Genomic DNA, 25986 nt, shown 5'->3' with positions numbered 1-25986 from the left:
ACATGCACTGTCAACTGTGGGACCTTATATAGACAGGTGTGTGCCTTTCCAAATTATGTCCACTCAATTGAATTTACCACAGGTGGACTCCATTCAAGTTGTAGAAACATCTCAAGGATGATCAATGGAAACAGGATGCACCTGAGCTCAATTTCGAGTCTCATAGCAAAGGGTCTGAATACTTATGTAAATAAGGTTTTTCTGTTTTTTATTTTTTATAAATTTGCTAACATTTCTAAAATCCAGTTCTTGCTTTGTCATTATGGGGTATTGTGTGTAGATTGATGAGGAAAACAATGTAATTCATTTTAGAATAAGTCTGTAAAGTAACATAATGTGGAAAAAGTCAAGGGGTCTGAATACTTTCTGAATGCTCTCTTTTACCACAGTGCTGGACATTTCTCTCCTGTTTCATTAACAAAGCAAAAACAATAACAGAGGTGCTGGGAGCCAAAGGTGGCACTGTTTCACCTTATGCGGATTCCAGCTTTAACCCATAGAAAGTCTTACTAAATAGTTAACCAAATAGCTACCCGGACTATCTATATTGACTCTCTTTTCACTAACTCTTTTGACTCATCACATATGCTGCTGCTATTGTGTATTATCTATCCTGTTGCCTACTCACTTTACCCCTACCTACTGTATTTGTACATACTGTATCTACCTCAATTACCTCGTACCCCTGCACATCGACTTGGCTATATACACGGGGTACCAGTACCAAGTTACTCATTGTGTATTTATTCCTCATGTTATTATTATTATTATTATTATTATTATTATTATTATATGTTTCTCTCTGCATTATAGGGAAGGGCCCGTAAGTAAGCATTTCACTGTTAGTCTACACTTGTTGTTTACAAAGCATGTGACAAATAACATTTCAGTAGATCCGCGACTGGCTCCTAATCACAGAGGCAGCATCCTAATTTCCTTCCCTGGCGGATATGAACTCCTCACCCAGAACAGGCCTCAATCTTATCACCGTTTGGGAATCAATGAACACAGAGCTCATTGCACCATGCCTTTGATACTAGCTTTGGAAATAAATCATCACAGAGACAATGACAAAACAGAGCATATTGCATGTAGTACTAGGTATCATGGTTGTATTCTGAGACCCTCATACAGGCAATATTCTTCTTTGGAGATGTTATCTTGTTGTTACCTAGTTGTGCCATGCTTTTTCATGATTTGGTGGGTTCCCTTATGCTCAGATAATGGGTTGTTGTCTGTATGCATCCAGTGGCTACTGAGTTCTGCAGTAGCTGACTTTGTTTCCCATGGAAGTTGTGCATAATAATACAAATCCTTATTTATTTGAAGTAAACAGATGCAATGAAGATGTTGACACATTGTATTATCAAGAGTCTGATGCATTGCACCATCATGCTTTAGCTTGTGCTTATTTCCAGCATCACTCCCCAAATGAGCTTGAAAATTAGAATGAAAATACAATAAAATCAGTGGCGTAGCGCAGTTTTGCTGGCCCCCCTCAAGGTTCGAGCAAAGCACATTTTGCCATGAGGCTGAGAGAAAATGTTATTTTAGAGGTCAGGGATTCTTGAAAGATGGGACAATCTCAACTTTTTTCCCACAAATATTTGTCTTAATATTAGCAACATTTTCAATATATATTTTGAAAAACCAAAGTTTCAGCTATCACGCCATGTAAAGGAACAAGCTCCAAATTACATTTTTTTATAAAAAAATAAAATGAAAACTAACTGGATTTATGTCAACTCCGTCAGACACCATAAAAGGCATTTCATTTTTACAATTATCATCCAACAAGTGTTTAAAAGATTGTTTAATTCTAACATTAGATTATTCAAATACTGTACAATGCATACATTTCATACATTTCTCCGTACTGGTCCCTCGTGGGAATCGAACCCACAACCCTGGTGTTGCAAACACCATGCTCTACCAACTGAGCCACACGGGACTATATGTAATACAAATCTCAAAACTTATTTTGTTTTGTTTTGTCTTGTTTTATAGCACTATTAAATGTTCCAGGGCACGTCTTTAGCCTTTTGGCATGTTTTCTAGATTTAGAACCTAACGCAAACATTATCCTTTAGCTCTAGCACAGCACAAACTTCAATTGTTTAAGCATACTGTATGTCGCAGATCAGTGATTAAAATGTTGTTTCAGAATATTGACAAAAAATGTATCTTAAGGGGGTTAGCCATCAGTGACGGAGTTGATAACAGATACTCAACACAGACATATTTTTGCCTCTAAAAATCTAAGTTCAATACAAAACATTTGTAAAATATATAGAATTATTCACTTAAAAATCCCCAATAGAAACATAACCATTCTCTCAGATATTTTGGCACTCAGATGGAGTTGACGTTAGACAAAAATCTAACGGAGTTAATGTTTCACGGAGTTGACAAATTATAATTTTTCTTCTTCATTCAAGTGGTATGCACAGTAGCAATTCATTTTTTTCCTCAGTTGCTTTATGACTCTAAAACCTATTTGAACCAAAATTCATATTCTATCATAATCTATCAAGCAGAAGGAATTGACAGTTTATGGTTGTGACCATGGTGATTCCAATATTGTTTGTTTAAATCTATCAAAAGTAGAAAACTTTACAGACCATTTGTGATCTTGTTGAACTACAGTACATGTAATGAGGACATGAATAAGGCGTCCTTATGGTATAGCTGACCCTGCTCTTTCTTGATTAATCAACTGAGTTGACCAAATCTCCAGACACTTCTTTTAGAAATCACAGTTTTAAGAGAAATATTCTTCAAAGTCACAGAAACTATAAGATAATTTTTCAGTTTATATCCATTATTGCCTGTTTTTAGAATTTTAAACGCTTTTTTGGAACGTTTAAAATGTGGATGCTATGCTCCAGACTAGGGCATTTCCAGGCATAGAGCCGACATGGAACTTAATAATATTGAAAGTATATGGAAAATTCCCAAAAGTAATATTTTCCTTATAAAATCCCCCTAAACGTAAATGTTATGCTCAAATAATGCAACAAAATAAAAAAATATATGTATAAAAATGAAGTTTTACTGCTTGACAAGGATTGTCCGGATGTTCAAGAGTCGCTGAGCTAATTTCTTGCTATTCTACACACATTTTTTTCATGGGGCTTCTGGGTTCCCCTGCGGGGTGCGTGCTATGCCAGTGAATAAAATATGAAATGTGTGAACAAAAATGTGTTTCTTAATTTCACCTCAAAGACACAGACCATTTGAACAAAAATAGTTTAATGGTAGATGTACCCGCTATGGTCACTGACATTTAAGTTACAATAGCTGACAGCGATACAATTGTTTCTTCCAATTCAAATAACAAATAAGTATTTTACCATAACATTAAATACAATTAAAGACTTTATAATACATAATACGCAAGACTTTGTACACACCTGAACTGTGTTGTGCGATACATTTTGGGCCACAAAAGTTTGGAAGGTGCCCCAAAAGTTTCTCCATCTGCTGCCAATCATGAATATACTCTTACAAGACACAGATATATCAGTAATCTATTTAAACTTCCCTATTCCTTATACTTCCTTATTTACTCTATCTGTAAACTCTTCCTGTATCCGATTCGTAAATTATTTTCCTGTAAACTCTATTCCCTCTGTGCCTGTCGAGCTTCTTCACAGTTTGTACTTTCTGTAACTCCAGTGACTTATTGTGCTCTTGACCTATTGCGCCTACTTTCCAAGCCACTCAATAATCAAATGGGGGGAAATTATATTTTATAATAATAGGAGCAGTTAACATTCTATACTTCATCATGTCCATAATTCAGTAACATGTACATGTTTGTGCTAATATTTTGTGCTGAAGGCCCTCCAGAATTTAATTTAGGTATTTCTTTTGGTTTGTCTTTTGGCTTGAACTGGTCTGGCTTGGGGTGAGACAAGGTTTGGACTGGGGTAGGGACAGCTGGTCTTAGATCTGCACTTACAGTAATCGCTCCTTCAAAAGAGAAAAGACCCTCCAATATCCACTTACGATGCTCACAACATTAATTCTGGTCTGACATGACAAAGATATACATCAGTAGCATGAAATAGTCATGTTGGCTGAATGTCGACATCAGACATCTGGCATGGTATCTGATGAGTACAAACAATACAAAACATTGATACAAATGTCTTCACCGAATACAATGGTTCAAAATATATGGTAGAAAGTTCAGACACAGGAAATTAGTTGACTGGGTTGATGCCGTATTCACGACTGCTTGTATCGAACAACATAAAACAATTTTTACAACGATATCATGAAGGCATGGTTTGACATAGGAACTGAGAGGTAACAGGGCATTGAGTATCAATACAAGCAACTGACCTGTGTAACAATAATCTTAAGGCAACACATCAGAATACAACACGGTAGAAATCCACAAATGTGCTTCAAATAGTGCTCTGTCGAATCAATTTGAAAATGTTTCAAAGTGAATTTGAGTATGGGACATTACTATGTGTTCCAAACATCGAATTTAAAACTGGTTGTAGCAATACAGTGCACAAATAAATAATGTTAACATTACATAAAGGACATTACACTCCAAAATCAAAGGACAGAATGTGTTGTATGAGTTACCTGAATCAATTGATGTGTTTCTCATAGATGGATGGCCATTGTTCAATCACATTAAGTGAGCACTAGATAGTTCATTCAAATACACTGAGTTCAATACATCCCTTCAGTTAAAGTGAGGTTAATAAATAATATAAATCAAAAGTTAAATATATGCACTACCGGTCAAAAGTTTTAGAACACATACTCATTCAAGGGTTATTCTTAATTTTTTACTATTTTCTACATTGTAGAATAATAGTCAAGACATCACAACTATGAAATAACACATATGGAATCATGTAGTAACCAAAAAAGTGTTAAACAAATCAAAATTAATTTTATTTTTAAGATTCTTCAAATAGCCACGCATTGCCTTGATGACAGCTTTGCACACTCTTGGCATTCTCTCAACCAGGTAGTCAGAGGTAGTCACATGGAATGCATTTGAATTAACAGGTGTGCCTTCTTAGAATAATTTCTTTCCTTCTTAATGCATTTGAGCTATCAGTTGTGTTGTGACAAGATAGGGGAGGTATACAGAAGATAGCCCTATTTCCATATTATGGCAATAACAGCTCAAATAAGCAAAGAGAAACGACAGTCCATCATTACTTTAAGACATGAAGGTCAGTCAATCCGGAAAATTTCAAGAACTTTGAAAGTTTCTTCAAGTGCAGTCGCAAAAGCCATCAAGCGCTATAATGAAACTGGCTCTCATGAGGACCGCCACAGGAATGGAAGACCCAGAGTTATCTCTGCTGCAGAGGATAAGTTACCAACCTCAGAAATTGCAGGCCAAATAAATGCTTCACAGAGTTCAAGTAACAGACACATCTCAACATCAACTGTTCAGAGGAGACTGTGTGAATCAGGCCTTCATGGTAAAATTGCTGCAAAGAAACCACAACTAAAGGACACCAATAATAATAAGATAGTTGCTTGGGCCAAGAAACACGAGCAATGGACATTAAACCGGTGGAAATTTGCCCTTTGGTCTGGAGTCCAAATGGGAGATTTTTGGTTCCAACCGCGGTGTCTTTCTGAGACGCGGTGTGGGTGAACTGATGATCTCTTCATGTGTATTTCCCACCATAAAGCATGGAGGAGGAGGTGTTATGGTGTGGGGGTGCTTTGCTGGTGACACTGTCTGTGATTTGTTTAGAATTCACACTTAACCAGCATGGCAACCACAGCATTCTGCAACAATACGCCATCCCATCTGGTTTGGGCTTAGTGGGACTATCATTTATTTTTCAACAGGACAATGACCGAACACACCTCCAGGCTGTTTAAGGGCTATTTTACCAAGAAGGAGAGTGATGGAGTGCTGCATCAGATGACCTGAACTCCACAATCCCCCGACTTCAACCAAATTGAGATGGTTTGGGATGAGTCGGACCGCAGAGTGAAGGAAAAGCAGCCAACAAGTGCTCAGCATATGTGGGAACTCCTTCAAGACTGTTGGATAAGCATTCCAGGAGAAGCTGGTTGAGAAAATGCCAAGCGTGTGCAAAGCTGTCATCATTGCAAAGGGTGGCTATTTGAAGAATTTCAAATATAAAATATATTTTGATTTGTTTAACACTTTTTTGGTTACTATGGGATTCCATATGTGTTATTTCATAGTTTTGATGTCTTTACTATTATTCTACAATGTAGAAAATAGTAAAAACAAAGAAAAACCCTTGAATGAGTAGGTGTTCTAAACCGTTTGACCGGTAGTGTAGTTATCTAGATTTGGATGATTGTCTCGGGACCATACCAAAACTTGATGAAAATATGACTATTTTGTCTGTTTCCTGACTCCTCTTTTTGTTATCTTAATTCGGGTCTATTGAATACTGAAGAACAAAATAGGTAAAAATAAAATACAAAAGGTTAGGTAAGGTAAAATGTGAGGATGTTTGAAGTACTCTATACGACTGGAAAGTGTAATAACTGTAATTGAATTGCTGGAGAGAGTACAAAGGGATGATACAGTATGAAAATGCATGTAAAATACAAAATATGTACACCGAAGCATACATATAAACCCTATATGTATAAACCCTACTTTACCAAGAGTCATTGAACTCTGTCACAAAAGCAATAATGAGTGTAAACATGTAATGTTCCAACTAAAAGATTGACTCAGTCGTCCTTTGTTGTTTCGACTTCTTCAGCTACTTCGGCTGATTCCTTCTCTTCCCGCTCTTCTGGAACAGACATAAAAATCTTCTGGCAGAACAGAGTAAAGATCTCTGAGGAAAGAAAACAGCCATTTCGCATTATTTCTTTTTTAGTTGTCTTTAACACTCCGAAGGACACATTTCATTTGCACCAATGGAAAGTTTGCACCATTTTTAGAAGCACATGTGTAACGATGTATTTTATATGTTTTTTCTTCCTTTAAACCTCTTTACTTTTTGTTTTATTTCATTTTGGGGAAAAGATGGAATGTTTTTATCTGAGTAAAAAATAAGTAAATCGGTGGGAAACCGATTTAACTGGATGTTAACCTTAGACACAAAACAGTTTGCGAAGTGCAAAAATATAAATGGCTGCTAATGGTAATATCAAATAACCGGTCACAAATGTATCTCCAGCCTTGACAACCCATTACATATAGGCCTAGTTCACACTCAAGCAATTGATATATAATGACACATTTGTGATTTATGAGTTTGCCTCCACATACTGTACATCAGTTGTGCTACCCACGTTTGAACTAAGCCAGTAACAGATATCAGAGAAACCACATGACCAGCTCACCTAGGACTTTCTTTACAACGTGGGGCTTCTTCCACTTGTACCCCAGAAGATAGGCGGGGATACCAGTGAGGATAATCCCGCTGCCTATCAGGCACTCAAAGGGAGCTGCCCAGAAGGACACCACGATCATAAAGACACAGCCCAGCACAAACACCACAGGGACCACCAACCAAATCTGCCAGGGAAAATTTGATTAATGTACACAAACCCAACGGTTACAGGATGAAACTAAAAGAAACTCGGCTTCATATCACTTCACTCGTGCTATCTCGGATTGCATGGAAAACATTATTTTTGACTTTCTCCGGTCACTCATTTTAATTGTAGCGTTTTAGGTGACCCAACTAAATTCACATAGAAATGTGAGTTATAGATCTGTCATTCTCATTGAAAGCAAGTTTAAGAAGCGGTGGATCTGTTCTATGTGGGCTATTTCTATGCTTCCCATTCTTAAGTTTTATTTTTGCGTCTTTTACTTTCGGGTTTTGTACACCAGCTTCAAACTGCTGAAAATACAATGTTTTTAGTTATGGAAAATATATTTCATAGCAGTTTAGATGCTACAATTATTCTCTTGTCGCATAAATTAATATTAAGCAAATTATTAGAATTTTACCAAACAGGAAATGGCAGAGCAATTTCTACATAGTACATCTTTAAGTAGGCCCTGTTTTATCATCTTAAAATGCATCCATCCTTACTTCCTTAAAGTAATCACTGATCTGACATGGCATACAGTAACTGCTGAAAGCAATGCATAGGACATCTGGTGTACAAGAGAATAATTGTAGCATCTAAACTGCCAAGAAATATATTTTCCATAACTAAAAACATTGTATTTTCAGCAGTTAGAAGCTGGTGTACAAAACCCGAAAGTAAAAGACGCAAAAACAAAAAATTTTAATGTAAAATGGTGTACACCAATCCAGCCCTACCAGATCAGTGATTAATCAAGGAAGGGATAAAGGGAGGATGCATTTGAAGAATATTCAAACAGGTCTTATTACAGTAATGGTACCTTGATGGGTCTCCTGAGCTCTGGCTTGGTCCAGCGGAGCCACAGCAAGCCGGCGATAGCCATGCCAACACACAGCCAGGTGAAGAAACTGAACAGGTTGATGACTGAGAAGATGTCCTTGGACAAGGCATACAGCATGGACAGGAAACACTGCAGGGAGACATTTGGCTCATGTATTAAACCTAATCTGTAGTCAAATTTAGGGGTAGGTAATTGCATTCTTGCGTTGTATATGTACGTTGACTATAAATTAGCCTTTTTTCTGTAAAACATTACCATGACACTTTTTTTAAAAGACAATAAAAAATGTATTGCGATGGGAATAACTGCTATTCAGTTGCTATGTACAATTTTGGGATGTACTGTATTTACCATCTAATAATCTATGCCAGATTGACTTGAGTTGATGACTATGATTTTAGCCTTGCCCAATTGTGGGTTCTCAAATTGGATCTCAAAATTTGAAACCAATTTACATTTTAAACCAATTTAGGGACCAATGGCAGTACTCACCGTGAAAATGAGGGAGGGCACTGGAGTGAAGAGGTCAGTGTGGACCAATCCCAGTGCAGCAGGGAGCTGACCCTCTCGAGCGCCAGCATAAAACAGCCTATGAGACAGACAGGCAAACCCTCATAATTGAGCATTTTGATACAATCTCCGGGCTTTAATTAAAGTATCAAATGACTGGATTAAACACACACAACCACACACAGATCTACACACACTCTTTGCAGAGTTATCTGTGTGTAGAACAGATACAGACCGTGCTGAGGTGAACAGGCTTCCATTGACCGCTCCGAAGCAGGACAGCCCCACAAAGACAGGGATGAGCCAGGACATCACACCAAGATGGTACTCCCCAAAGATCTGCAATGGGAAAGCACTACCATTCAATACTCCAATTCACATTCAATCTCTTTATCTTTGCTATTATTATGCTGTCCCCTGTTGCATTTTTGTTAGCAAAATAAATGACAGGCACATTATGAATGAAAAGGGGAATATCAGCGCACTGTTTTCCTGCTCCCAAAATATTATATTTTAATAAAGCCATCCTTACCACAGCTACTGCCTCGGACTCAACCATCACACTCGGGGGGATAGTGGTGAAGTAGGCCAGATTGGTCAGTACGTACACCACAGTCACAATGGGCATGGAGATAATGATGGACAGTGGCAGGTTTCTGGAATCAAGGTCAAAGGTCATCAATGACAGATGATGTCTTGGAGGAGCACTCATAATATGTCAGCCAATCCAATTTGAGTCAACTGTTTTTGTGTTTCATTTCATGCAATTTCATGACTGTATTCAATGTGATTATTCTATTGTTATATTGTATGAATGTGATATTTGATAAATTACTAGTACTGTGAATTTCTTGCTATCTGAAATGTCACAAACTGTCATTATCACATTGAAAAACACAGTCAATCGAGGGCAATTAAGCACAATCAAATTGTTAGAGGACAATCATACACATAGTGATAGACATATTTACAGGGTAGTTGTGGTAACTCTGTACAATCCTCAATAAAACCTTCATAACACATAACCCACTGAGCGCACACTGGTTGAATCAACGTTGTTTCCACGTAATTTCAATTAAATTACATTAAACCAATGTGGAATAGACATTGAGAATTGACGTCTGTGCCCAGTGGGAAGTCACCTCTCTGGATTGATCATTTCCTCTGTCACGTAATTCAGGTAATTCCTAAAGGAGAGGAAACAGAATATGATTCATTATACAGTATAACAACATTGTATAAAAAGTATAATATTAGATTAGATTATTAAATCAGATTAGTAGCATAACATCAACCTTCTATAGTCTGCAAAACTGGAAATTCATCTATAGTATATAAGAAGCATCCTATGACCAGATAATCTTTATTGGTTAATGAAAGTCAGATGACAAAACCAGGGTCGTATTCACTGGACACAAAACAGAAGAAAACGGAAGCACACTATTTAAAATTGTCCAATAAGAAGTGCTTGTTTACGCTTTCCATTGCATAACATTTTGAAACATTTTACTATGTTGTAACCTAATACGACTTGGGTGTAAACATGCCCTAAATTGTGTTGCAAAGGCCTTACCAGCCACCAAAAGCAAAGAGTCCACTGTATAGAGCCAACACAATGTTGTCGACTCCCCATTTGCTGCCTTCAAACGCCAGTTCTGGTGTCAGGTATGGCACATCACCTGTTTAGACACAGACAAGAGAGCAGCATTGATATCACTGCTTGGCAAAAGGGATTGACTCCAACGAACTGAGAATATCAACAGTACAGTCAGTATATCACATGCATGAATGTTTGCTGCGTGGAATATGGTAGATACACACACACACATGTCTACACACACACGAAGAATGTCAACAAGAAAAATCACAATTGTTGCAGTGATTTGGCCCAATATATTTTGCCGTTGCACACCTGCTACTCTCTTAGAAAAAAGGGTTCCAAAAGGGTTCTTCGGCTGTCCCTTTTGAGTTCCAGGTAGAACCCTCTATGAAAAGGGTTCTACATGGAACCTAAAAGTGTTCTTCCTGGAACCAAAAGGGTTTTACATGGAACCAAAAATGGTTCTTCAAATGGTTCTCCTATGGGGACAGCTGAAGAACCCTTTTTGTCACGGGCTGGCTCGAGGAACAACAGGAGAGGTAGAGTCAGGCGCAGGAGACAGAGAGAGTTCGTGACCACCCTTCTTTATTTGAAGCACTGTACGTGGTCGACAAGGTATAGGGGCGCAGCCCAGAACGATTCTGCGGTGGTGTACACAAAATAAAAGAAACCACTGGCAGAAGGAAAAACTAAATACACGTTCTTACGAACACACAAAACCCGGACAAGCAACACAATCACGTACAACCACATACATCCTACGCTAACCTAAATAACCCCCCCTTACTAATGACTAACCCAAAACAGGTGTGTGCCTACCTAGACCTAACCAAACGAAAGTGAAACAAAAAGGGATCGATGGTAGCTAGTAGGCCGGCGACGACGACCGCCGAGCTCCGCCCGGCCGAGGAGGGGCGCCACCATCCGTCACTGTCGTGACAGTACTCCCCCCCTGACGCGCGGCTCCCGCAGCGCGCCGACGCCGGCCTCGAGGACGCCCCGGAGGGCGAGGCGCAGGGCGATCCGGATGGAGGCTGTGGAACTCCCGGATGAGCGCTGGGTCCAGTATGTCCTCCACCGGTACCCAGCACCTCTCCTCCGGGCCGTACCCCTCCCAGTCCACGAGGTACTGCAGGCCCCTCGCCCGGCGTCTGGAGTCCAAGATGGACCGGACTGTGTACGCCGGGGGCCCCCCGATGTCCAGGGGGGGTGGAGGGACCTCCCGTACCTCATTTTCCTGCAGCGGACCAGCTACCACCGGCCTGAGGAGAGACACATGAAACGAGGGGTTAATGCGATAATAAGAAGGAAGTTGTAATCTGTAACACACCTCGTTTATTCTCCTCAGGACTTTAAATGGCCCCACAAACCGCGGACCCAGCTTCCGGCAGGGCAGGCGGAGGGGCAGGTTCCGGGTCGAGAGCCAGACTCTCTCCCCTGGGGTGAACACCGGGGCCTCGCTGCGGTGCCGGTCAGCGCTCGCTTTTTGTCGTACCCTGGTTCGTTCCAGGGATTCCTGCACAGCGTTCCAGGTCTCCCTTGAGCGCTGAACCCATTCCTCCACCGCAGGGGCCTCCGTCTGGCTCTGATGCCATGGCCCCAGGACCGGCTGATAACCCAACACACATTGGAATGGTGATATGTTGGTGGAGGAGTGGCGCAAAGAGTTCTGAGCCATTTCGGCCCATGGCACGAACCTTGCCCACTCCCCTGGCCGGTCCTGGCAGTAGGACCGCAGGAACCTGCCCACCTCCTGGTTTACCCTTTCCACCTGCCCATTACTTTCGGGGTGAAACCCCGAGGTCAGACTGACCGAAACCCCCAGTCGCTCCATAAACGCCCGCCACACTCTGGACGTGAACTGGGGGCCTCGATCTGAGACGATATCCTCGGGCACCCCGTAGTGCCGGAAGACGTGGGTGAATAAGGCTTCTGCGGTCTGCAGGGCCGTAGGAAGACCGGGTAACGGAAGCAGACGGCAGGACTTAGAAAACCGGTCCACAACGACCAGGATCGTAGTGTTGCCCTGAGACGGCGGGAGATCGGTCAAGAAATCCACCGCCAGGTGGGACCATGGTCGTTGTGGAACCGGGAGGGGTTGTAATTTCCCTCTAGGCAGGTGCCTGGGAGCCTTACTCTGAGCGCACACCGAACAGGAGGAGACATAGTGCCTCACGTCCCTCACCAAGGTGGGCCACCAGTATCTCCCACTAAGACCACGCACTGTCCGCTCAACCCCTGGGTGACCCGAGGAGGGAAGCGTGTGAGCCCACCGAATCAGCCGATCGCGAACATCGAGCGGAACGTACTTACGACCCACTGGACACTGCGGAGGAGTAGGCTCCGTCCGTAACGCCCGCTCGATGTCCGTGTCCACCTCCCAGACCACCGGTGCCACCAGGCAGGAGGCTGGAAGTATGGGAGTGGGTTCGGTGGACCGTTCCTCGGCGTCATGGAGACGAGACAGTGCGTCGGCCTTAGTGTTCCGGGAACCTGGGATATACGAGATGTTAAACCGAAATCTCGTAAAGAACATCGCCCACCTGGCTTGACGCGGGTTCAGTCTCCTCGCCGCCCGGATGTACTCCAGATTGCGGTGGTCAGTCCAGATGAGAAAAGGGTGACGTGCCCCCTCAAGCCAATGTCTCCACACCTTCAGGGCTCTGACCACAGCCAACAGCTCCCTGTCCCCCACATCATAGTTACGCTCCGCCGGACTCAACTTCCTAGAGAAGAAGGCGCAGGGGCGGAGCTTTGGGGGGGCGCCCGAGCGCTGGGACAGCACGGCTCCTACCCCAGCCTCGGACGCGTCCACCTCCACTATGAAGGGCAAAGAGGGGTCCGGGTGCGCCAGCACCGGAGCGTCGGTGAACAAAACCTTCAGACGACTAAAGGCCCTGTCCGCCTCCGCGGACCACTGCAACCGCACCGGGCCCCCCTTCAACAGTGAGGTAATGGGAGCCGCCACCTGACCAAAGCCCCGGATAAACCTCCGGTAGTAATTGGCAAATCCCAAAAACCGCTGCACCTCCTTCACCGTGGTGGGAGTCGGCCAATTACGCACGGCTGAAACGCGGTCACATTCCATCACTACCCCTGATGAGGAAATGCGATACCCCAAGAAAGAGACGGCTGGTTTGGAAAACTCACATTTCTCAGCCTTGACGTATAGGTCATGCTCCACCAGTCGCCCAAGCACTTTACGCACCAGAGACACATGCTCGGCGCGTGTAGTGGAGTAGACCAGAATGTCATCGATGTACACCACTACACCCTGACCGAGCAGGTCCCGTAGAATCTCATCCACAAAGGATTGAAAGACTGCGGGAGCATTCTTTAACCCATACGGCATGACGAGGTACTCATAATGGCCAGATGTGGTACTAAATGCCGTTTTCCACTCGTCCCCTCCTCGGATACGCACCAGATTATATGCGCTCCTGAGATCCAATTTCGTGAAGAAGCGCGCCCCGTGAAATGACTCCATCGCCGAGGCGATGAGAGGTAGTGGGTAACTGAAACCCACTGTGATGGCATTTAGACCTCTATAGTCAATGCACGGGCGCAGACCTCCCTCCTTCTTCTTCACGAAAAAGAAGCTCGAGGAGACGGGTGAGTGAGATGGCCGAATGTATCCCTGCCTCAAGGACTCAGTGACGTATGTCTCCATAGCCGCTGTTTCCTCCTGAGACAGGGGATAAACGTGACTACGAGGAAGGGCAGCGCCCACCTGGAGGTTTATCGCACAGTCTCCTCGTCGATGAGGTGGTAATTGGGTCGCCTTCGTTTTACTGAAGGCGATAGCCAAATCGGCATACTCTGAGGGAATGTGCACGGTGGATACTTGGTCTGGACTCTCCACCGTAGTCGCACCGATGGAAACTCCTATGCACCTGCCCGAGCACTCATTTGACCACCCCTTAAGAGCCCTCTGTCCCCACGAAATCTTAGGGTTGTGAGTGGCTAGCCAGGGAATCCCTAGAACCACTGGAAATGCTGGGGAATCGATGAGGAAAAGACTAATCCATTCCTCATGACCCCCCCGCATTACCATGACCAGAGGCACAGTGACCTCCCTGACCAGCCCTGACCCTAGTGGTCGACTGTCTAGGGCGTGCACGGGGAAGGGTTGGTCCAACTGGACCAGGGGAATCCCTAACTTAGCCGCGACCCCACGGTCCATAAAACTCCCTGCTGCGCCTGAATCGACTAGCGCCTTAAACCGGGAGTGAGGGGAGAAACAAGGAAAGGACACTGACACATACATGTGACGGACAGGGGGCTCTGGGTGAGGCTGGTGCTGACTCACCTGAGGTGTCAAAGGAGCGCTCTGCCTGCCCTCTGGACTCCTAGGGGAGTCTCCCCAGCACCGGTCCACAGTGTGCCCTCTGCGACCACATGAGGTGCAGGAGCGACCTCCCCCTCCAGTCTTCCTGGCTGCTGCCCCCCCTATCTCCATAGGCGTGGGAGCAGGAGGACTGGAGGGTGGAATGAGCAGGGCCCGGGTCGGACGTCCGCGGGCGGCCAGCAGATTGTCCAGTCGGATGGACAGATCCACCAGTTGGTCCAGTGTGTGGGTCGTGTCCCGACAGGCTAATTCCCGGCGGACGTCCTCCCTCAAACTACAACGGTAGTGATCTATAAGGGCCCTCTCATTCCACCCTGCTCCCGCGGCCAGGGTCCGGAACTCGAGAGCGAAGTCCTGCGCGCTCCTCGTCTCCTGCCTCAGGTGAAACAGCCGCTCACCCGCCGCTCTCCCCTCCGGGGGATGATCGAATACTGCCCGAAAGCGGCGGGTGAACTCTGGGTAGTTGTCCCTGGCTGAGTCCGGACTGTCCCACACGGCGTTTGCCCATTCCAGGGCCTTACCCGTGAGGCAGGAGACGAGGACGCTGACGCTCTCCTCCCCCGAGGGAGAGGGACGAACGGTCGCCAGGTATAACTCCAACTGGAGCAAGAAGCCCTTACACCCAGCGGCCGTTCCATCGTACTCCCTGGGGGGAGCGAGTTTCACCCCACTGGTACTGGGTGCTGTGGGTGCTGGTGGGGGCGCAGGCTGTTGGCCTGCCGAGTTCAGGGGGCCGAGAGCGCGTCGGTCCCAGCTCTCCAGGCGCGCCAACACCTGATCCATGGCGTTCCCCAGCCGGTGGAGCAGGGTGGAGTGTTGGTCGACGGTTTCCTCCATGGACATGGCTGGCGCTGAAGCTCCTGCTGACTCCATTTAGTTACGGTACGTGATTTCTGTCACGGGCTGGCTCGAGGAACAACAGGAGAGGTAGAGTCAGGCGCAGGAGACAGAGAGAGTTCGTGACCACCCTTCTTTATTTGAAGCACTGTACGTGGTCGACAAGGTATAGGGGCGCAGCCCAGAACGATTCTGCGGTGGTGTACACAAAATAAAAGAAACCACTGGCAGAAGGAAAAACTAAATACACGTTCTTACGAACACACAAAACCCGGACAAGCAACACAATCACGTACAACCACATACATCCTACGCTAACCTAAATAACCCCCCCTTACTAATGACTAACCCAAAACAGGTGTGTGCCTACCTAGACCTAACCAAACGAAAGTGAAACAAAAAGGGATCGATGGTAGCTAGTAGGCCGGCGACGACGACCGCCGAGCTCCGCCCGGCCGAGGAGGGGCGCCACCATCCGTCACTGTCGTGACACTTTTAGGTTCCAGATAGTGTCTTTTTTTCCTAAGACTGTATGTGTGACTACGTTTGAATGAAAGACATGACATTTTGAGAAATAAATGAAAGAAAATATATTTTCTTTGACACAGGCTGCACCCTCCAAACACCTAACCCTGGGTTAGTCCGTCTGCCAGTGATGCACTGAGAACATACTGTCTGGCAGTTGACATTTCAATATGAGGAGGGAGACCTTTTCGATGATAAGAAACATCTATCCACTCAATTATTCACACAATGTCCAGTCCAGTGTTCAGCCTACTATAGAGGCCTACATCAGAGAGGGAAGATGCTGTCAGGATTGACTTTATTTTGTGAAAAAGAAAAAGGTTGTTTTCTACTCCACTGTCTTGTCTACCGCTTCATTTCAGGTGTAAATGGCATGGCTTCCGTTACTTGGAATAGATTTGGAGCATTGCATGGTCCATGTGTTATGTCAACTCAGAGAATCTGCTTTGCATACTGTACATATGTTTTCCTCCTCTCTCTCTCTCTCTCTCTCTCTCTCTCTCTCTCTCTCTCTCTCTCTCTCTCTTTCTCTCTCTCTCCTCGCTCTCTCTCTTGTCCCTGAACAAGCAGGAGGGCGCATACCAATGAAGCATTTGGTCCTTATTGTCCATGTTGGAATATATTAACATCATCTGTAGAGGCAAACAATGAGACTCTTATAAGTTGTGGATATTCGTAGTCATCCTACATCAAAGGCACAGTTAAAATAAGATGAAAAGGGTGTTACAACACAGCAAAATGGCAATCTCATCAAGATTTCGTAAAACTTGTTTTGTATTCATTTTTAACAAGATCATCTACTTGACCAATTCTGGTCCTATCTCTCCTACTCTGAGTTAAAAAAATAATCATGAATGATATTTTCCCTCTGTCTTTCTCTTCAACTTTATAATCTGCATAAGAGGTAGAAGATGCTAGAGAGAGGAACCTGAAAGAACAGACACCTCTCAGTTTCAGATGGCAGTGTTTTCGTATTTCCCCCTGTCCTCCTCTCTAGACTTCAGAATCTGAAAAGCACATCACGACAAGCTCACCGCCTAGTTTCCATGGCAACCCTACATGCAGCAGCATGTTAGCCGGCGTGGCAGCGGGACCAGATGTAGTGCGAAGGAAAAGATGGCTGCATATTATATCTCTCGGATGGGTGGGTTGTCTTTACATACAACGCTATTTTGCTATGAATTCATGAGGTGGGTGCAGATAGCGTACCTTCATAGCAGATAGGTCTATGAACATATTACAATAGAAATATCAAAATCCTTTTTAGCTTCACTTTGGTATTTTATAAAGACATTGTTGGTGAAAACTCAGATTAATAAAGTACACATAACTAGCTAAGCCGTGGCAAAAGACTTTTAACAAGCACTAACCTATAGACAGGAGGAGAGTGTGTGTCAAACGCGTGTCAAACGCACCCACACATACACCAGTACATGTGTGAACTGGGTGTTTCCTTACCTGTACCGATCTGAATGAATCCAAAAACGATGATTATGATCAGGGCCAGGAGCTTTGACGCAGTGAACAAGTCCTGGACCTTGGTGGCAGCCCGCACGCTGATGCAGTTCACAAAGGTCAATGATGCTGAGAGAGGGAAGCGCAAGGGAGAACATCATTGCACCTCATAAAGCTAAATTGCATATGTTTTTATTTATTTTATTTCATTCATGTCATTTGTTATTTTAGAAAATAAATAGAAGTGAGAGAAGATCAGTGGGGGAAAAAAGGTCCCTTAACGGGAGGGATAGTCCAAAATTAGACAAAAAGGAGGCCTGTGTATTGCAGCAATAGTACTGTAGTGAATACAGATGTAGCTGTAACAAATATCTACTCAAGCAGCTGGCTGAGAAAGACCTGATTGGTCAATGTGTGTTAGTATTTGTATATAGTTCACTATATAAAAAAGTATTATCTCTGCAATGTACAGGCCACCCGATTCTGGTGGCAGTGCTGGTTATACTCACTGAGGCAGAGGCAAGCAATGAGCTTGGCGGCACTGTCGGGCACACTGCAGTTTGGGTAGAGGGGCTTGAGCAGGTAGGTGGCGAACACCAGCGACACCACGTACTGGGAGGATGGCCTGATGATCAGCATCTCCACCCACAGCTTGAGAAAGGCGGCCAGCTCGCCGTACACCTACAATACAATACAGTACAACTTTATTAATCCATTTGTGAACAAAAGAGATGTGGCTTCTGCTCATATCTCAACCGCTCCAGATGCAGTATTACACATCACACACACACACACACACACACACACACACACACACACACACACACACACACACACACACACACACACACAACCCCCCAACCCCACACACATGTACCTCCAGGATGTAGGTGTAGTCTCCACCCGACTTGGTGATGGTGGTGCCCAGCTCGGCGTAGCACAGGGCGCCCATGGTGGACACCACACCGCACACGGCCCACACCACCAGCGACAGACCGGCCGAGCCAGCCTCCTTTACCACCCCTGTGGGCGTGATGAAGATGCCCGAGCCGATGATGGTGCCGATGATCATGCCCACACCGTTGAAGAGCGTGATGCTGCGCTTCAGCTCGATCTTGCCGCCCGCTGCCTTGGCTGGGGAGGAGGCATCGGCAGTAGGGGTGGTGGCTGCCACGGTGCCGGTGTCGGTAATGGTGGATTGGGACAGAGGCTTGGATGGAGGCTTGTCCGGCGAAGGAGGCTTGTCTGGGTTGTCCGGAACCGCCTCAGCTGCAGGAGGAGGAACGGGTGGGGGGGAAGGGGGAGAGGGTGGGGAAGAAGGGGGTACAGAGGAGAGTTCACGAGAAGGGATTGTTGGCACACTGATAGTTCAGGAGTTGAGTAGCACATGGATTTTACATGCAAATATGCCATAAAGGGAAAGTAAGAGGATGCAAGCAGCATGGGGGGGGGGGGGGGGTCATAACATATCCCTGCAAGAAATCACATTACATTAGAAAACCCTAGCTGACCCCCATACCACCTCACTGAGTAATAGCCTGATAGCTGTGCATGACCAAATACATACATACATATATATATATATATTGCTGCACCAGATCATGCAGCAGCCTATGAGCGACTGATGCAACCCTGCACCATGTGGTGTCTAGGCTAGGCTACTGTGTGTGTGTGTGTGTGTGTGTGTGTGTGTGTGTGTGTGTGTGTGTGTGTGTGTGTGTGTGTGTGTGTGTGTGTGTGTGTGTGTGTGTGTGTGTGTGTGTGTGTGTGTGTGCTATTCTGTAGCGGTGTACCTACCCTCCATCTTCTCTTGGCCCTCGGCTGCCTTCTTCAAGCTCTCCAGGCTGCTCTGTGATTTCAACTCTGGCTCTGCCATCCTGTCTTCCTTTAGCCCCCTTCTCTCCTTTTCCTTCCTTTCTTTTTGCTCTCTTCCTCCTCCCTACCTTCCCCTCAGCTGTCTCTCTCTCTCTCTCTCTATCTTTCTCACACCTCTCTCTTTCTCTCTCCTCCAATGTCTACCTCCTTCTTTTACTCTCACACGCTCTCTCTCTCATACACTTTGTCTCTCTCTCGCTCTCTCCCTCTATCTCTCATCCCCTTTCTCTCCCTCTCGCCAGTGTACTACTGTAGTGCAGGAGAGGAGGCAGCAGACCTAGTGTGGTGCTTGATGTGGTGATAGTGATGCTGCTACCTAGCCTACGCCCACTTATGATGAATGATGGGAGAGATAGAGAGCTCAGCTCAGAGAGGGTGGAACTAGGTCATTGTCAGATTTTGGGGCGTGTGTGTGTGCGTGCGTGCATGTGTGTGGCATGTACTTTGATGCGAGCGTGACACACGGACAAAGGATGCAAAAGCTCCGGCACTCCATCTAGTGGCCATGATGGGGAAATCCAATGTCTTTGTTCTCTCTCCCTTGCTGAACGATTAATGGGGAAAATAGAATGGGTCAAATAGAGTGGATCAACATTTATTTGATGGAGTATAAAGCTTAAAAAACACTGTCCAAATACATACAGAGAGCTACTGTATTTCCCTTGGGGTACAATCCTTGCTTCTTACTCTTTGACCTGCTTTAGACCTAACCAATGACTACAATGGATAATAATATGGAGGTAACCAAACATTTTAAGCCCTAATAATATATGGATACGTGTGATGATTGAATAAGACATTGAAACCCTGGCTGTCATATTCTGAGTATATACAAGCTGTGTGTGTTTTACTTATGTCCACTAGATGGCACTCTAACATATGCATTCACATAGATAATGTGGTTATGCTTGTGCTTGTTTGCTGGTCATTTCTGTTTTGCTACATCCAAGCTGCTCGCATAAGTATGTTTTCACCAATGGTACATTTTCATAAAAATGCATTCTGAGAATGAGCCCCGTTCTGTTCATGCGCTAGTATTACTTGCATATCTATCGCACTGACAAAGGAGACTCGTGAGTACCAAGCTCCGTTCCATGGAACATCTTAGCTACAAATGGTAACGCACAAGCCGAGTAACTGCGACCCAACGCAGGGCACTTTCTGCCATGTGTCCGGGGACTTTCCCCTAGGCGAGAATGGAGAAACTTCGTTCTCAGCTAGTAGCCTAGTCAACAAGCCTTCTGAATGCCCGTATGTTAACTGGCGACTAAAATATTTATAAAGGTTGAAGTAGTAACACAGGTTTAACTAACGGTGTGTAACTATCGAAGTAGGATTTTTAGGGTCATAGGATCCCCTTTTCCAACATTGAGCAATCATTGCAAAGACTTACTGACAAATAATATTGTAAGAGTTGTAATTCTAAAATTACTTCCTAAATCCAGAGCAAAATTCTAAAAGGATCATGGGTAAATTTAAAGTGACAGCGCCTATAGGAAAAAAGAACAGTCGTCTTTAAACTAACCTATTCAGTAAATTTCTCAACATCTTTGTGATGATTGTTACTCAAACAACAATCACCTCATTTGTTTTGATTCCAATTAATTAATTTTTCTGAGTAAAATTATGATTAATTGATTATAATTAGAGTTTGTTCAAACCCCAATTGCAATGCTCCCGTGCCTTGATCTTGTATCCATATGGAATTACATGCTGCCCCTCATCCTCCCTCCCTTCTCCACATCTACTCTCATTCCTACAGTACCTACTTATTGTCTTTCACTGCCTCTTTTCAACCTCTGGTTTTCCTTTTCCCCATCCTATATCTGGTCTTCCATCCTCCTCCTCTTGGGGGGTTATTATAATAAAGCACGGGGTAACTTGATCCATGTTCCCCAGTGTCTGTACAGTCATATCTGACGATCATAACAACTTTATTTTCTCCTCCCATTATCTCTGTCAGTAAAATTAATTAAAAGAGAGACTGACCACTCCATTATACAGAGGATATTTTTTTCATAAATCTGTGTCTGTCTCTCTCTCTCTCTCTCTCTCTCTCTCTCTCTCTCTCTCTCTCTCTCTCTCTCTCACTCTCTCTCTCTCTCTCTCTCTTACACACACACACCACAGGAAGGGGAGGACCATCGCCCTCAGTGAATTTTGTAAAAATACAAATAGTGAAACTTTTAAAAAGTTATAATTTTTAGATAAAACTATACTAAATATATTCACGTCACCAAATAATTGATTAAAACACAGTGTTTTACAAGGAAGGTCTACAGTAGCCTCAACAGCACTCTGTAGGGTAGCACCATGGTGTAGCCAGAGGACAGCTAGTTTCCGTCCTCCTCTGAGTACATTGTCTTCAACATAAAACCTAGGAGACTCATGGTTCTCACCCCCTTCCATAGACTTACACAGTAATTTTGACAACTTCTGGAGGACGTCCTCCAATCTATCAGAGCTCTTGCAGCATGAACTGACATGTTGTCCACCCAATCAAAGGATCAGAGAATGAATCTAGAACTGAAAGCAATAGCTACAGCTAGTTAGCACTGCAGTGCATAAAATGTGTTGAGTAGTTGACTCAGAGAAAGAAAGACAATAGTTGAACAGTTTTGAACAAGTGAATTTATTTAAAAATGAAGGAGAAGCAAGAGAGGGAGAGAAAGAGAGAGATATTTAGTTGTATTTTTTTAAACTTTCACTTAACTAGTGAATGCTGCTAGCTAGTTTAGCCTACTCAAACACCCAGCTCAAACAGAGAGGGGTGCTATGTTAGCTAGCTGGCTATGGCTATCCAACACTGGAACTTTTCCAAGTCAAGGTAAGCTTTTGGTTTTATTAATTTATTGCCATCGGGGCCTGCTGGTGTAACTGCTAAACTGCTCGCTAACTGTACACTGTACATGATTGTAGCAGGTTTACTAATGTGTTAGTTATATTAGCTATGTTGACTGATGTTAGCTAATATGGTGACAACTATGTAGGCTGTGTGTAGTGGTTATGATATGAAGGTTTGGCTTGGAAAGGTTTTTTTGCCTGGTCACAGACAGCTGAAGTGTTGTGCACTGAAGTTCACAAGCAAGGGAAAAGGTGAGATGAGGAGTATGTAGATGCGAGAAGGAAGTAACTAGAAAAGTGATCATGCTGTTTGTATGTGGCTGCAATGAAAGTGAACTGTGTTTGTGTGTGATCAGAGGTGAATTCCTTCCACCGATTCTGTTGAAAAACGTTTCTTAAACAGAATTAAGGGAATTAACTGGAATGATCTCTTGTCCTATACTGATGTGGAAGCTGATAGTCAGGTTTTTCTATCCACAATCCAGACTACAATAAATGGCTTCCTGAAGAAAAGAAAATCCAAACCTGGCCAAAGAGCACTCTTCCTTGGCTAAATGGAGAAATCTGGAAACTGATGAAAGAATAAGATCATGCTCTAAAAACAGCCCTAAAGTCCAAATTAGATCATGACAGACGTAGGTTTACCATGTTGAGAAATAAGGTGATGAAAGAAATCAGACAGGCCAAGGCAAACTTTTTTATTAACATAGTTGGTGAAGCAAAGGGAAATTCTATATTGATCTGGGAGAATCTAAAAAAAGAGGGAAAGACCATAGTAACACTGCAAAAAGACTAGAAATCATGGTGAATGACAATCTAACACAGGATGCAGTCGAAATAGCAATAGCCTTCAATTACTACTTTATTGACTCTGTCAGGGTACTGACACAGAACCCCTCCACTGGTTTCTTGGACTCAGGGCTAGTGAATGACACTCAACCTGTCTTCATCATAAGGGAGGTTTCTGAGTCAGAGGTGAACAAGGTGATTAACTCACTAAAGAACTCTAAAGCCAAAGATTTGTTTGGGCTGCACTCTACCTTTCTTAAAAACTACAAATAGTCACTCATTAGCCCCATTACTAAGGTCACCAACACATCTATTGGTCAGGGGGTGTTTCCAAGGGTATGGAATTCGACCATAATAACGGCCATCTTTCAATCGGGTGACCCAGCTGACGTGAGTAACTACAGGCCCATTAGTATACTACCTGTGATGTCGAAGGTTGTTGAAAAGTGTGTAGCAGAACAACTGATTGCCCACCTCAACAACAGCCCCTTCACATTACACTCCATGCAGTTTGGCTTCAGAGCAAAACACTCCACAGAAACGGCCAACTGCTTTCTTCTGGAAAATGTGAAGTCCAAGATGAACAAAGGGGGCGTTGCTAGGGCTGTGTTTCTGGACCTAAGGAAGGCTTTTGATACTGTTAACCATGAGGTTCTCATCACAAAATTGTCCAAGTTCAACTTTTCCCCCGATGCCTTGAGATGGATGAAATCATACCTTGAAGGCAGAACTCAGTGTGTCAGAGTGAGCAATGAGCTGTCACCCACTCTTAGCTATGATTAGGGCGTGCCCCAAGGGTCAATACTGGGGCCCCTCCTGTTCAGCCTGTACATTAATGATCTGCCTTCTGTCTGTACTGGGTCTGAAGTTCAAATGTAGGCAGATGATACAGTGATATATGTGCATGCAAAGAGCAAACAATAAGCTGCACAAGAACTCACTTCTGTAATGGTCCAGGTTACAAAGTGGCTCAGTGACTCATGTTTGCATCTCAATGTGAAAAAAATTGTCTGCATGTTATTCACAAAGAGGGCAACTGATGCTACTGAGCCAGATGTCTATGCGTCAGGGGAGAAGCTCCAGGTGGTATCTGATTTTAAGTACCTAGGCATCGTACTTGATTCCAACCTCTCTTTTAAAAAGCAGGTGAAAATGGTAATTCAAATAACCAAATTCAACCTAGCTAATTTCCAATTTATACGAAATAGTTTGACTACAGAGGTAGCAAAACTCATATTTCAAATCTATTATACTCCCCCGCTTAATTTACTGCTTGACTAGTTGGGCCCAAGCTTGCTGTATAACATTAAAACCCATTCAGTCTGTCTACAAACAGGCTTTCAAAGTGGTTGATAGGAAGCCCAATAGCCATCATCACTCAGGAAGCATGAGCTCCTGAGTAGGAAAATTCTTGTGCAATACACCGACACGTCTTGTATTCAAGATCCTAAATGGCCTGGCTCTCCCTCCACTCAGTACTTTTGTTCAACAGAAAACCCAAACATATAGCATCAGATCCACAAGGTTTGCCATGAGCGGTGACTGTATAGTTCCCTTAAGGAAAAGCACCTTTAGTCAATCTGCTTTCTCTGTGGGAGCTTCACATGTTTGGAATACACTGCCATCAGACACACATACTGTAACTGCACCACCTATCACACTTTCACAAAAAACATGAAGACATGGCTAAAGGCCAATCAGATTTGTGAACATAATCCCTAGTTGTGTATTGCCGTCTGTTGTCTGTAGCTTGTGAGGTTTGGAAACATTTTGTTGCTTTTATGGATTTTGTCTTGTTGCTTTTTGTGCTATGTTGCTCTGTCTGCATGCCATGTCTTGCTTGTCCCATGTTGCTCTGCTTGTGCTCACTGCTCAATGATTGTCTGTATTGTTATTGTAATTGTTTTTAATAATCTGCCCAGGGACTGTGGTTGAAAATTAGCCGGCTGGCTAAAACCGGCACTTTTACTGAAACGATGATTAATGTGCACTGTCCCTGTAAAAATATATAAACTCAAACTCAAGTAAACGGAACGAAACGGGGATAAACATACCCAAATTTGTCCAATAGAATCCTCTAATTTGAAACTTTTGGACTAATGATTACATCCTAGATCAGCTAGATCATGTGTCGAACTCATTCCACAGAGGGCTGAGTGTCTACAGGTTTTCGCTCCACCCTTGTACTTGATTGATTAATTTTAGGTCACTAATTAGAAAGGAACTCTCCTTACCTGGTTGTCCAGGTCTTTATTGAAAAGAAAACCCCCAAAACCCATGGCCAAAGACACTTGGCCCTCCGTGGAATGAGTGTGACACCCCTGAGCTAGATGCAGGCAAGAGTGAGCAAGGCGGTATTCAATTTTCCTCTGTCTGTCACCTTAATTACTCAAAATGTTTATCTCGACCTGTGCACCTACGTTCTAAACTTTAGGTCATAGGCTAGGTTGTAGCAACCTCATGATGGGTATGGGGCAATTTGAGTATCATGTAGTAGCCTAAACCTATCGATGTTACATTGAGCTGGGGAAATGGAATATGAATGACAATCATCCAATATTCTGTAACAGAAATAAGGCCATACTCATAAAACAAATAATTGTTCTCCCTCATCCGACCGCCACTGCACCACACCCACCACTAGAGAGTCGGGCACATCAATATACGTTTGGTTTCAACATTAGAATGTAACCATTGAGCAGGTTCGAGTTTCTCAAGTCCAGTTAGACTGATGACCTGATGGCTCAGGTGATCCAGCAATGAAACTGAGATACATTACAAATTGAACACACAAGCATTATTATTATGAACATCAGTTATGTATCTCTC

The 25986-nt window shown here is 43.8% G+C and overlaps 1 protein-coding gene across 1 annotated transcript; it reads right to left on the bottom strand.

Annotated features, from left to right (window-relative positions):
* Nucleotides 1-3232: 3232 nt before the first annotated feature.
* Nucleotides 3233-19846, bottom strand: LOC106572151 (large neutral amino acids transporter small subunit 1). Its single transcript, XM_014146044.3, has 12 exons — nt 19447-19846; nt 18527-18918; nt 18159-18330; nt 17653-17778; nt 10458-10563; nt 10027-10071; nt 9417-9540; nt 9120-9223; nt 8867-8963; nt 8354-8503; nt 7336-7510; nt 3233-6824 (listed from the first exon to the last, which is right to left on the bottom strand). The coding sequence occupies exons 1-12, from the start codon at nt 19523-19525 to the stop codon at nt 6715-6717; spliced, it is 1680 nt and encodes a 559-aa protein (XP_014001519.1). The 5' UTR covers nt 19526-19846; the 3' UTR covers nt 3233-6714.
* Between the last annotated feature and the right edge of the window lie 6140 nt (nt 19847-25986).

The sequence above is a fragment of the Salmo salar genome, chromosome 15 (genome assembly GCF_965601325.2).
Source record: "Salmo salar chromosome 15, fSalSal1, whole genome shotgun sequence".
Classification (NCBI taxonomy): Eukaryota; Metazoa; Chordata; class Actinopteri; order Salmoniformes; family Salmonidae; genus Salmo; species Salmo salar.
This window is presented reverse-complemented; position numbering and strand designations above follow the sequence as displayed.